We start from the raw sequence: 14,698 nt of genomic DNA, 5'->3' as shown, positions 1-14,698 counted from the left end.
GGTCCACCTCACCCTCTCTAGACTGCCATGCCATTCAATAATATCATGGCTGATATGCACCAGGTACAACACGTCTTCTCTGCCAGTTCACCAGAGCCTTCAATGCCACCATATCTGAAAAGTATTATCTACCTCCATTAATGTAGCCACAGCTATCCAGGAAAGAGAATTCTACAGACTCACCATAGAGCGTCTACCTATCAGCAGTATTAGAAATGACTCCCTTTCCTCATTAGCCCTCAACTGAAGCAATTAAGAGTCAAAGACACTAGTCGATTAGAAACAATCACTAGACAAGACTAGCCCTGAAGAAGTCTCAGTCTGAAAGATCAACCACTTATTCATTTCCATAGATGCTGCCTGACCTGCTGAGTTCCTCCATCATTTTGTGTGTGTTGCTTTGGATTTCCAGCATCTGCAGAAGCTCTTGTATTTATGATTAGACAAGACTAGATAGAGTTTCCTTCCCTATAGAGCATTAAGAACCAATGGAATTTTGCAAGTTATAATGTTATTTTTACTAATAACTGTGTTTCTTTCATTGAATTTAAAACGTACCATAGTTGGATTTGAACTATGGCCCAGACCTCTGGACCCAAATCCAATAATTAGACAACATGACTGTCCATGTCATTCAGTTACTAGTTGATAAAACTAGTGCTGCTGCAGGAAAAGTACCATTGCAGAGCAAACTATAAATAAGATCTAATCTGACAAATGGCCTAATTTTGCTCCAATAGCATATGGTCTTATCGAGGAAAAGGCAGGAGAATGGGTTTGAGAGGGATAATAAATCAGCCATTGGATGGTAGAGTAGGCGACAGGCTGAATAGCTTAATTCTACTCCTATGGTTATGGTCTTACCGGAAGAAGACAGAATAAAACTCAGCTGAGCTGAAGGTGTACATTACAGAACAACTTCAATTAGTCTTTCCTGGCATTACTTCAAAAACAACAGCAACATGGAAATGGCTTATCTAGGCAAATCTATCTCAACACAAGAATGTCTATCATTAAATTACCAGGGCATTTTTCAAAAAGAATTCTTTCCAGATTTGGATAACTTCATCCATTTCACAAAAGCTTGCCTGTCTTTCACATTATGCAACCAATATCCAAACTTCCATAAGTGACGCAGTTCCAAGTCCAGGCCTTATCTCCCTGATTCACAGAAAACTAGCCCCGTCTGCAAAGCCAGACTTCAAACAAAACAGAAGTAAATCACTTGGCTCGTTGGCTCCATGTTCTCAGCCAGCAAACCCAACGGTCCCATTTTCTCTGCTCTCGTTCCTTGCAATTGATTACAACTGTAATTCATTTTCTTTCACATCTTCTAATTCCCATATGTGCTTTGATGCTTTTTCCCCAGTAGCTTACATTAAGTGGTAATTTACCACCACCAATTAGCCCACTGACATGACTTCTGACAAGCTCTCCCTATACAATTCAACTGATTAATGACATTATCAATCACCGTAATTTTCACCTTAGGCTGAAGGACCACTTTGTATTTTTGATGCTCTCCTCCAGGTTTAGTTTCTTCATCAGACTGCTCATCATAGCTCTCAAACTCACTGGAACTCCAACCTCCCTCCAGTGGATTTGGACTGATGCATCCCGTTTCTCGTTGTACATCTTCATAAATCAATTCGTCCATCGGCACTGTGAGGTGTAACATTTGGAGCACCATTGAATGATAACCGAAGCTGTGACATTATCAATAAGCTCTCGGTGGCATTTAAGTGAAAATAATTAACTACCAGAAGCTTATCAAGAACACTGGGGAATTTTAAACAGGTGTCAGCCAGTAACTATTTTTATAAATCGATAGCTACAGATAGAATGCAAATTTAATACCATTATAAAAAGTAAGTCTACATTGATGGTGTTGATAAAATTATACACATGATAGTTAGCATTACAAACCATTTAAAAATTGATGATCAAGCAAGACCAACGTGCAAAATAGGCTTTTTGTGTCCCATTGAGAAAGTTCAGTATTGATGAGTACTTAAGATTCAGTGTTCAAAGTGACTAATAGCATGCACACTTGAACGGACTGAAAATAATCCTTAGTCTGATGCACAAAATGTGCAGTGTTGAATAGCACCTATCTTCTGAAGTCTTTTTCCATGGAGGACACATTAACATGGGAGGAAGGAAGAGAGGAGATTGCTGGAGTTTTGACAAGTTTCTTGTGTTCCCACTAGTATCAGGCGAAGTCCCAGACGACTGGAGAGCAGCAAATACTGTGTCTTTGTTCAAGAAAGGAAATAGGGATACCCCTGTTAATTACAGGCCAGTAAAGGAATGGGGCAACTATTGGAGAGGATACTGAAGGATAGGGTTTATGCACTTCTGGAAAGGCATGGCCTGCTTAGGGGCAGACAGTATGACGGTGCAGGGCAGGTCATGCCTTATAAACTTGATTGAGTTTTTTTTGAGAAGGCAACAAAGGTTCAGAGAGCAAGGGTGGAAGGCTGTCAATCTGGCTGGAGGTCTATGACTCTCAGTGCCCCGCAAGGATTAGAGCTGGGATATTGGTTGTCTGTAATATATATCAGTGATTTGGATGAAAATGTAGGTAGCTGGTTTATCAAATTTACAGATGACACCAAGACTGTGGAATAGTGTAAAGAACCATCAAAGTGCAATATAGATCTGTTCCAGATAAGGTGGTGTATAGATCAATTATAGATATGGGCAGAGAAGTGGCAGATGGAGTTTAATCTGGCAACTACAAGGTGCTGCACTTTGGGAGTTCAAAGGAAGGAGAAAATATACAATTAATGTTAGGTGCATTAATAGCATTGAGATACAGAGAGAGCGTGGGGCCAAGGTCCGTAGTTCACTGAAAGTGGATGAGACATCACAGGGAATGTGAAGGGAATTCTTTCCTTCATTTGGAGGGGTGCTGAGTATAAGGGCAAGGAAATCCAGCTACAGCTGTAGAAAATTTTAGTCAGATCGCAATTCAAGAGCACTGTGTGTAGTTCTGTTGCCCCTTTAGAGGAAGGATGTGCAGACAGTGGAGAGGGTGCAGAAGAGGTTTACCTAAAGGCTGCCTGGATTAGAGGGTATCAGCTACAAGGAAAGGTTGGATAAACTTGGGTTGTTTTTGTAGAGCATTGGAGGCTCAAGGGAGACCTGATAAGAGGTTTTCAAAATGATATGATGCACAGCCAGTCAGGATCTCTTCCCAGTGTAGACATTTCAAACACTAGAGGACACACTTTTAATATATTTATTTACTTAGATACGGGACAGAACAGGCCTTTCCAGCCCTTCAAGCTGCACTGCCCAGCAAACCCCGACTTAATCCGAGCCTAATCACGGGACAATTTACAACGACCAATTAACCTACCAACTATTAAGTCATTAGACTGTGGGAGGAAACCGGAGCACTGGGAGGAAACTGACCGGGAGAACATACAAACTCCATACAAGCGGCATTGCACGTCGAGATGGGGAAAGGTGAAGTTTAAAGGTGACGTAAAGGGCTTTTGTTTTTTTTTAATAACACAGGTAGGTACCTGGAATAGGGTAGTGATGGGATCAGGCAGTTCAGTGGCATTTTAGAAGACTATAGATGGACACTTGAATGGGTAGAGGGGATATGGCTGATAAACAGGAGAAAATTGAATATATTGTAAACTGGCATCCTGATTGGCATTACATCATGAGCCAAATGACCTGTGTAGTGCTCAGTTTTAAGTTCATTACAACATTCGGCATGCACCACAGTGGGCAAATTTCAACCCCCTGCTATTTACCACTTCACTATTGTGTTTCTGGGTTACTGGTGACATAGGACTTGAAGAAGTGAATCACAAAAGGTACAAGGAAATTATTAGATCAAAACTTAAAAATAAATAAATTGTAATATACGGTAAAAACTATGCCCGGCTTTTGCCGAGTTAATGTGTCAAAGCTGATACAAACAAGAGAAAATTTGCAGATGCTGGAAATCCAAACAACACACACAAAATGCTGGAGGAACTCAGCAAGTCAGGCAGCATCTATGGAAAAGGGTACACAGTCAACGTTTTGGGCCAAGACCCTTCATCGGGACTGGAGAGAAAAGATGAGTAGTCAGAGTAAGAAGTTGAGGGGAGGGGAGGAATAAATACAAGTAGTATGAGATAGGTGAAACTGGAGCGGGGGAGGGATGAAGTAAAGAGCTGGGAAGTTGATTGGTGAAAGAGATACAGTCCTGGAGAAGGGGGGATCTGATAGAAAAGGACAGAAGGCCATGGAAGAAAGGGAAGGGGGAAGAGCATCATAGGAAGTTGATGGACAAGCAAAGAGATAAGGTGAGAGAGGGAAAAGGGGATGGGGAATGGTGAAGGTGTGGGAGGGTAGGCCATTACTGGAAATTCAAGAAATCAATGTTCATGCCAACAGGTTGGAGGCTACCCCAACAGAATATAAGGTGTTGCTCCTCCAGCCTGACTGTGGCCTCATTGTAGCAGTAGAGGAGGCCATAAACTAACATGACAGAATGGGAATGGGAAGTGGAATAAAAATGGGTGGCCACTGGGAGATCCCACTTTTTCTGGCGGACATAGGTGCTCAGCGAAGTGGTCTCCCAGTCTACGTCGGGTCTCACCAATATACAGGAGGCCACACTGGGAGCACCGTATACAGTAGACGATCCCAACAGACTCACAGGTGAAGTGTTGTCTCACCTGGAAGGACTGGTTGGGACTCTGAATGGTAGTGAGGGAGGTGGTGTAGGAGTTGGTGTAGCACTTGTTGCACTGATGCACCAATGAACTAATGCATGTAATGGTCTACCAAAGGAACCAAACCAACATTGATGCAACACTCATGTGTTGTAGGACATAGGAATACGATCAGTTAAACTGTCAAGTGTCAATGGCATCCTTCTTGATGCAAATCTGGAGATTGAAGGCAAGGAAAACAAGTCTATACACAACATGGCAGAGCAAATTCCTACCCTGCTCCTGAGGAGATTGATCATCATGGGCAACATCGTCGTAGATTACATCAGCCTGCATATCCGGTGATATACAGGGAGTCACAACAGGCTGAGCTGAAAAGAGAGGCAGATAATTACCTTAAAGCAGGGAATGACTTTGTTGCAATCAAGTTGAATAGTGATGCATCTGTTCCAATGACCCATGATATACATTTAACCATACATGCTACAAGAGCAGGTGAAACTAACAGGAAATTAAAATTTATCCAGGTAGCTAATCCCAGTCAAGCCTTCACTTAATTATCGGACATTTAGATTTTATTGGTATCAACTGAAGCTTTAGATTTATTTGATGTCTAATCCAAAAAAATTAGATTGGCATAAACTGGTGTCTGCAGAAACAGTTTTGTTTGGAGGAAAATATGATTATGGTGTACGTTTGTAATATTGACAGGCAATGCTAGCCAATACCTCCATCCTAGTGCTTCTGCTATACATGGGCTTCCCTCCACCTCTAGTACCAAATGGCCTTTCCTTCTTTCACATGTGTATTAGCTACCAGAAGATCTCAATGGCCTGAACCAATACAGAGACTATCAAATAGAGATCAAAAACTCAAGCTGCAGAAGGGGGCCTATTACTGACTAAACACAAAGCCATATCTCAACCAGTCCCCATTCTCCACTCCCAGTTTGTTGTCCTATGATTCAGGTCCTCCTGCAAGAACTTGCCAAGTTTGAGATGCACTGATTTGAAACAAAAAACTTATGCTGTACTTCCCTTTTTTCTAAATTGCTGACTCTACATAAAGATGCCACAGTGAAAGAAGGAGGTTCCACTTCATATGAATAGCATTAAACACCAACTCGATCCTACAATACAAAAAAGGTGTTTCCTAAGTGGATTTGAGTGAAATATCACAAGTCTACTGTAGGAAACCAAAAATCAACTTGGCATGATAGGAAAATGACAATCCAGTACAGGTAGATAGACAAGCTCGAAACATGTTTCAGAAAATCTTCTGCCTCTTCCCACAACTTGCATTGGCAGTGGCCTTGGGAGCAGAGTCATTCACAATTCTCGAAAAATAGAAAGAATGTAAAAAAAAATCTATGACCAGGTGATAGAAAAAGCACACTGAAAAGTGGACAATTAAAAGCTTCAAGTAAATACAATTTAAACAAAATGTGATATATTAAAACCAAACAAGAGAATGAGCATCCAATTTGTAAAATAGGGAGCGATAATAAGATAACTAAAGGTATTTGACCATTATTTCAGATAGAAAAAAATTTCATAGCCCAGTGGTGGCACAAAATGAAACTGGCAAGGAATTTAGACAAGGGAAAAAAATAATTCAAGTAATTAAAATACATTCAGGAGGAATTACCCAGAGTGATGCAATACAAGCATCTCACGCAAGTAGGCACAGAACAGGAAATAAAACTCAATGAACGAACACATACAGTTTCTACTACAGGCAGGGTGAAAATGGATCGGGACAGGGAATGTGACTGCTGCCATTTTAAATAAGACAATGAGTAATTCAGTAAAAATAAATGAGGAGGTGTTTCACACACAAGTTAACAAGGCTGCTCAGGCTACCCGCAGGGTGGAGGAGCAACACCTTGTATTCCTTCTGGGGTAGCCTCCAACCTGATGGCAAAAATATTGACTTCTCATTCCAGTTTAAAAATAATCCCTCCCTCTTCTCTCTTCTTCTGTTCTCTTACCTCTGACCTCTTTTCACTTGCCTATCTACTTCCCGTGGTGCCTTTCCTCCTTCCTTTCTCCTAAGGTCCAATCTCCTCTCCTAGCAGATTCCTTCTTCTCTGGCTGTTTACCTTTCCATCCCACCTAGCTTCACCTATCACCTTCTAGCTATCCCCCTTCCTCTTCCCTCACCTTTTTATTTTGGCACCTTCCTCCTTCCTTTCCTGCCCTGAAGGAAGTCCCAGGCCGGGGGTGGGGGGGGGGGGGGGAGGGGTGTGTGTGTGTGTGTGTGTGGGGGGGGGGGGGGGTTGGATTTCCAGCATCTGCACACTTTCTCATGTTTATGATTTGCTGGAAATTAAACTTTATTTTTCAGAAATTCATAAAATAGTATTTTTGACCTCTTACTCCAAATGCACTGTCAACTGTCACTGTCATTGACCTGTTGATATGAGAAACTCACTGCAGATGCATGACAGGGTAGGAACCTGTCTTTTGAGGAGCAACAGATGAAGTAAGATTCAGCAAGGGATATTTGTTGCTGTTTATGGAGCCACATTTATTCCAAGCCATTATACCTGACAAAGGCAGGCAAATGATGCCAGTGGCAATGTTTAATCAGGCAGAAGTAGAATAGGGTGTTAGAAGCCAGAGAATAATCATAAACACACAAAAATCACAGGAAGAGTTAGTACAATATGACTTGCATGAAAAATATAATAAAAGCTCAAATTATAGAAATATAACCATATACAAATTACAGCACGGAAATAGGCCATCTCGGTCCTTCTAGTCCATGCCGAATGCTTACTGTCACCTAGTCCCATTGGCCCGCACTCAGCCCATAACCCTCCATTTCTTTCCTGTCCATATACCTATCTAATTTTACTTTAAATGTCAATACCAAACCTGCCTCTACCACTTCTACTGGAAGCTCATTCCACACAGCTACCACTCTCTGAGGAAAGAAATTCCCCCTCCTGTTACCCTTAAAGTTTTGCCCCCTAACTTTCAACTCATTTCCTCTTGTTTGGATCTCCCCTACTCTCAATGGAAAAAGCCTATCCACGTCAGCTCTATCTATCCCTCTCATAATTTTAAATACCTCTATCAAGTCCCCCCTCAAACTTCTATACTCCAAAGAATAAAGATCTAACTTGTTCAAACTTTCCCTGTAACTTAGGTGCTGAAACTCAAGTAACATTCTAGTAAATCTTCTCTGTACTCTCTCTATTTTGTTGGTATCTTTCCTATAATTCGGTGACCAGAACTGTACACAATACTCCAAATTCGGCCTTACCAATGCCTTGTACAATTTTAACATTACATCCCAACTCCCATACTCAATGCTCTGATTTATAAAGGCCAGCAAACCAAAAGCTTTCTTCACCATCCTATCCACTTGAGATTCCACCTTCAGAGAACTATGTACCATTATTCCTAGATCACTCTGTTCTACTGCATTGATCAATGCCCTACCATTTACCATGTATGTCCTATTTGGATTATTCCTACCAAAATGTAGCACCTCACACTATCAGCATTAAACTCCATCTGCCATTGTTCAGCCCACTCTTCTAACTGGCCTAAATCTCTCTGCAAGCTTTATATAAATATAAAATATAACAAAAACAAAAAAAGTTCTGTAAACACTCAGAAGGTTAGGAGGGCACATTTGTATTCCGATAAAGGGTCTCTGACCTGAAATATGAACTGTTTCTCATTCTACGTACTGCCTGGCCTGTTGAGTGTTTTCAGCACTTATGGTTTTTATATTAAGAACAAGTTGAATTTGCAGATGAGCACAGTGGTAAGTGGTTTAAAAAATGTGGAGGATGTCAAGTTACCAGGACCTTGAAAGACAAAAAAGGGTTATCCTGTTATTACAGGCCTCATCGAAACCTTTGCCTATATTCACACTAGATAGAATTCACACACCCACAGCTTCACGATTAGTTGGGAGGATATGAAATGTACGAGTGTTAGTCAATTTGCCTGAAGGGGTCCAACCATACTCGGAGTAGGCCTAGGTTGACTCAACTGTAAAGCTAATCATAAAGAACTGTTTCCACACAGGCATGGGCATAATTTATTATTTTTCTAATTTGTGAGAACTCAAGTTAAATTTAATTGACATTTGCTATAACTGTTGGTTTTGTATGCCCACTATCAAATATAAACCAGAAAATGAAAGTCATTTCACCGATTCATATTATTCAGAAAGTCAGAGGCACACAAAGAAAGGCAAGTCGATATAAACAACAGTCTCATTGTTAACCATCCCAATTCCAGTCTAAGCTCTTTAATCAAACATGTTGTAAGATATTGCTCACTAAAAATAAATAAAGGATTGGAAGTTTGCTTATTGCAGAGAAAAGTATTGCTAGAGTACAATTCTGATCATCTACTAACGGGCTATGGAAATCCCAATGGTTCAGTACTTGGCTCAGTAAATAATGTTCACTGCTCTTCCTTTCCATTCATTGGAAATTCAGTTCCAGGCTCTCTTTACTTTTACTCTGCTTATTATGATATTGTGTGTTATCTTGAAATACTGAACTAGTATGTCGTGGTATTAAGAGAAATATAACATAAAATGACTTGTGAAATCTGCCAGATTATTGGATGTCATTTCTCTTAATACCCCAAATTACTGGGGTTCTTCTCTATTGCAAAAGATCATCTAGAAGTTTATTATATCTGGATTTATACATTACAGGCTCTGCATTGTTATAATGCAGGAAAACTTAAATCAAAACTTAATTTGAAAGGCTTTGAGTCTGATCTACATGTGCTGATTTTCTCAGTACCGACAGCCAGAGATTTCATAAGCAAAAGCATTTGCCAAATATAAAAGCCATAGTCACATTTTATTAAACAAATAGAATTTCTGCATTTCTTGTTGGACTTGTGATCGATTTATAATCACTGTCATGTAGGTTTCAGCAAATTCCTCCAAAACTTATTTCCAAAATTTGTTTCAAACAAATACTGCATGGAGCTGCACAAGAAGTAGAATCAGGACTGGGAGGAAGCCACCTGGTCCGTCGAGCCTGCTCTGCACTTCAATCAGATCATGCCTCAGCTCTACCTTCCGGCCTTTTCCCCATAACCCTTAATTGCTGCACAACACAAAAATCTATGTCTTAAATATACCTAATGAGAGAGTCTTTACTGCTTCTCTAGATAGAGAATTCCACAGATTCACTACTCTCCAGAAAAAAAGTAGTTCCTCCTCATTTCTGTCCTAAACCTACTCTTCTGTATCTTGAGGCTATGGCACCTCATTCTCATCTCCCCTGCCAGTGAAGACAATATTTCAGCCTCTATCTTATCTATCCCTTTCATAATTTTAAATGCCTTTGTAAGATCTCCTCTCATTCTTCTGACTTCCAGCAAGAACATCCCAGGCTTCTCAAACTCTCTTCATTGAGTTCAGAATCAAACCGGAATCTCTGCATACATCTTTTCTCAAGTAAGGAGAACAAAACTGCATGCAGTATTCCGGGTGCAGCCTCACCATTGACCTGCACTGTTGCAGCACAACCTCCTTACTCTTAAATTCAATCCCTCTAGCTATGAAGGCTAACATTCATTGCCTTCTTGATAAGCTTTTATACCCACAAACTGTTCTTTGCGATTTGTACACAAGCACAACCCAAGTCCCACTGCACATCAGCATGCTGTAATCATTCACCATTTAAATAACCTGATCATCTATTTTTCCTTCCAAAGAAGATCTTGCATTTACCAATGCTGTCACCCATCTGCCAGATCCTTGCCCACTTTCATAACCTGTCTATATCCCTCTGCATATTCTCTGCATCCTTTGTGTAATTTGCTTTTCAATTCAATTTGGCAACAGCAAACTTAGATACGCTACACTGGACCTCCTCTTCCAAATTGCTAATGTGTATTGTGAAAAGTTCTGAGTCCAGCATTGACCCCTTCAGATCTCCGCTCAGTTTTGACAGCCAAACAGAGAAACACCCAGTTATCCCAACTCTCTGCCTTCTAATGGTTAACTAATACTCTACCCATGCTGATATATTACCCCAGATCCATGTACCCTTATTTTATTAAGTATATTTTGGGTTAAGGAAGGACATCCTGGCTGTAGAGGAAGTGCAGCATAGATTCACGAGGTTAATTCCTGGGATGTCCGGATTGTCTTACACAGAGAGGTTAGAGAGACTGGGCTTGTACACGCTGGAATTAAGGAGATTGAGAGGGGATCTGATTGCAACATACAAGATTATTAAGGGATTGGACAAGATAGAGGCAGGAAATATGTTCCAGATGCTGGGAGAGTCCAGTACCAGAGGGCATGGTTTAAGAATAAGGGGTAGGTCATTTAGGACAGAGTTAAGGAAAAACTTCTTCTCCCAGAGAGTTGTGGGGGTGTGGAATGCACTGCCTCAGAAGGCAGTGAAGGCCAATTCTCGGATGCTTTCAAGAAGGAGCTAGATAGGTATCTTATGGATAGGGGAATCAAGGAATATGGGGACAAGGCAGGAACCGGGTATTGATTGTAGATGATCAGCCATGATCTCAGAATGGCGGTGCAGGCTCGAACGGCCAAATGGTCTGCTTCTGCACCTATTGTCTATATTTACGTGACACCTTGTCCAATACCTTCTGCAGATCCACGTATACAAACTCTTCTTGGTCCTTCTTTTCACTGCATTCATTATATCTTCAAAGAGCTCCAGTAAGTCTATCAAACAGGATGAGTCCTTCCTGAATCCATGCTGCCACAAACAAGAGAAAATCAGCAAATGCTGGAAATCCGAGCAACACACACAAAATGCTGAAGGAACTCAGCAAGCCAGGCAGCATCAATGGAAAAGAATAAAGAGTCAATGTTTTGGGCCAAGACCCAAAATGTCAACTGTACTTTTTTCCACAGATGCTGCCTGGCCTGCTGAGTTCCTCCAGCATCTCGTGTGTGTTGCTCTGAATCCAAGCTGTGTCTGCCTGATGAAACCACTCCTATCTAGATACCTTGCTATTTCTTACTTAATGATAGCTTCAAGCATTTTCCCCAACTACAGGCTTTGAACTAATTGGCCTACAGTTAACTGCCTGTTGCCTGCATTTTTTTTTTGAAAAAGGATGTGACATTTCCCATCTTCTAATCCCATGAGATCTGCCCAGAGTCCAGAAAATTTAGGTAAATCATCATAAATATCTTTTCTTTTGGTACCCTGTGTAGGAGCCATGCATCTATTTTCTATCTGTATTGTAGTCTGTGTTATACGTTTATCATCGCAGCTAATCACATGGGTGGGGATGTGGTGAAAACTAAGCGCTTAGCCACGTATTTGTGCCTTATTCTGGGCAGTTTAGATCTGGGGACTGTCAGGTGTCATATCTTTTGCTAACTGCTTAATTACATTTGAATTCACTTGAATTGACTTTATTTTTTACATCCTTCATAGACACGAGGAGTAAAAATCTTTATGTTGCATCTGCAACTAAATGTGCAATTTATAGTAACTTATTATAAATAGTATGTACAACAGGACAGTCAACATAACATAGAAATACAACTGTATCAGCGTGAGTTAATCAGTCTGATAACCTGGTGGAAAAAGCTGTCCCAGAGCCTGTTGGTCCTGCTTTTTATGCTGCGGTACTGTTTCCCGGATGGTAGTAGCTGGAACGGATGGTTGGGGTGACTCAGGTCCCCAATGATCCTTCAGGCCCTTTTTACACACTTGTCTTTGTAAATGTCCTGAATAGTGGGAAGTTCACGTCTACAGATGTGCTGGGCTGTCCACACCACTCTCTGCAGAGTCCTGCGATTGAAGGAAGTACATTTCCCATACCAGGCAGTAATGCAGTCAGACAGGATGCTCTCGATTGTGCCCCTGTGGAAAATCTTGGCATTTGGGGGCCCATACCAAACCTCTTCAACTGTCTGAAGTGAAAGAGGCACTGTTGTACCTTTTTCTCCACACAGCTGGTATGTACAGACCAAGTGAGGGCCTCAGTGATGTGTATGCCGAGGAATTTAAAGTTGTTCACCCTCTCAATCCCAGATCCATTGATGTCAATAGGGGTTAGCCTGTCTCCATTCCTCCTGTAGTCCACAACCTGCTCCTTTGTTTTTTGACATTGAGGGAGAGGTTTTTTTTCATTGAGACCACTGTGTCAGGGTGATGAATTCTTCTCTGTAGGCTGTCTCATTATCACTTGAGATTAGGCCAATCAGTGTAGTGTCATCAGCAAATTTAATTAGCAGGTTGGAGCTATGGGTGGCGGCACAATATTGAGTATACAGAGAGTATAGGAGGGGGCTTAGGACACAACCCTGAGGGGCACCTCTGTTGAGGGTCAAAGGCGTAGAGGTCAGTTAACCCTACTTAACTTTGTTTAAGTCTGCTTAAATATGTTTAATATTACTAGTTTTAATTTCATAATTTTCTTCACTTCAACATTGTATGCTTTGCTAGTTGATAAAAAAAAAAGGATCGATTACATTTCTTTGACTTTTTTGTACATTATTACTGAATTGATTGGAGGGCACATCACACAAGGATAACGACCTGTGGGGCCACAAGCAGCATTAGTTTGTTTAAGTTGCCACTACACCCTGGGATACATTCCATCAGGACAGGGGTCTATTTCTTCCGTGACTATAACAGTTTTGATTTCCTTTTATGAACTCTAGGTCAGCCAACAATATCAAAGAACATATAAAAGACCTTCAAATTTGCTAATGAGCCAAGTGATGTGTTAGTATTGCACGAAAGATCTCTATCATGTAACCCAAGAACCAACCTGCACCTGTCTATTTGCACTACATGGCATGGATACAAAATATGGGATCACAAGTATATGAAAATACAAAATTATACCCAAAAAATGTGAAATTTAAGAGACTACTAGACAGGTATATGGAGGAATTTAAGGTGGGGGGGGGGGGATATATGGGAGGCAGTGTTTAAGGGTCGGCACAACATTGCAGGCTGAAGAGCCTGGACTGTGCTGTGCTGTACTGTGCTATGTTCTATGTACAAAACCACAGGTTGATGCTCATCTCATGCCTGGAAGAAATTGGCTAAAGGCAGCAATCTCTCAATTAATCTATGAGCAGCACTCTCACTTCACGAGGTTGCTGAGTGGGCATTTTGTGTGCAGTGGTGGGGCCAATGTCCACATAAATTAGATATAATCAATAGCCTTCCTTGTCATTCTACCTCCAAACTTATTGTCATTTTCAGAATTTTCTTTACTTTCATTATCAAAAAAAATGCAATTACTGTGGGGGGGGGGGCAAGTACAAGAGCAACATGGGAATATGAGGAACCTGAATAACAGAGGGAGGACATGTGAACAGCCAATATCATTGGCAACACACAAAGAGTGGAACCCAAAGAAAGAACCACAAAAAGTGACACAGTAAATGCTTCAGCCCACAACTCCAGAAACCCATGCAAGATACTGATCTCGAGTGTTTCTATTTGGGGTGTCACTGTGAACAAAGTCACTGGAGAGACACTGACGGTAGAGGATATTGAAGTGTTTTATTCAGCAAAGATGAGCAACAGGCACTCCTGGAAGAAGAGGCCAGCTCGACCCAGTATTACATGATGGTTTTATTGCTAAAGGTCAAAGGTAAAAAACAGAACAATTCTACAGTTACAATGTATTTACAATGCTTCCTTTGAATTACATATAATTTTCAGGGGCCTCCTTCTTCGCACCCACACTCCAGACACCCAAAATGAGAGTACCTCTCCAGCTATCATCCAGCTGCATGGATCAGCAATAGAGAGATGCAGTATTTGAAGCTTCAGCTCCCTGTTCATTCCAACAACTCAATAAAATCTACCTTATAGCAGTTCTGCACTAACCATTCATCCTTTGACATGACAGTTCTGAAAGCACCAAATGATTCATCTGCTGCCATGTCTCTGTTAATCAGCCTCCTGACAATTACTCTCTGCAAAGAAATTGTTATATCCTGTGCAATACCTGACACATGCAGCAACCAATGTCAGTCTACTTAAAGACAGAAAGTTTGCTAATGAAGCT

At 41.0% G+C, this 14,698-nt stretch overlaps 1 protein-coding gene across 6 annotated transcripts in view; it reads right to left on the bottom strand.

The window, feature by feature from the left end:
- The window catches only part of LOC132382028 (rho guanine nucleotide exchange factor 10-like protein), a 193,884-nt gene that overhangs the window by 87,223 nt on the left and 91,963 nt on the right, over positions 1-14,698 (bottom strand). For all 6 annotated transcript variants that reach the window (XM_059951841.1, XM_059951842.1, XM_059951843.1 and 3 more), the window contains 2 exons: positions 4,961-5,056; positions 1,487-1,662 (listed from right to left, as the gene is read on the bottom strand). In XM_059951841.1, the coding sequence (XP_059807824.1) occupies positions 1,487-1,662; positions 4,961-5,056 (272 nt within the window). The remainder of the gene's footprint in view (positions 1-1,486; positions 1,663-4,960; positions 5,057-14,698) is intronic.

The sequence above is a fragment of the Hypanus sabinus genome, chromosome 27 (assembly GCF_030144855.1).
Source record: "Hypanus sabinus isolate sHypSab1 chromosome 27, sHypSab1.hap1, whole genome shotgun sequence".
In the NCBI taxonomy this organism is placed as follows: Eukaryota; Metazoa; Chordata; class Chondrichthyes; order Myliobatiformes; family Dasyatidae; genus Hypanus; species Hypanus sabinus.
This window is presented reverse-complemented; position numbering and strand designations above follow the sequence as displayed.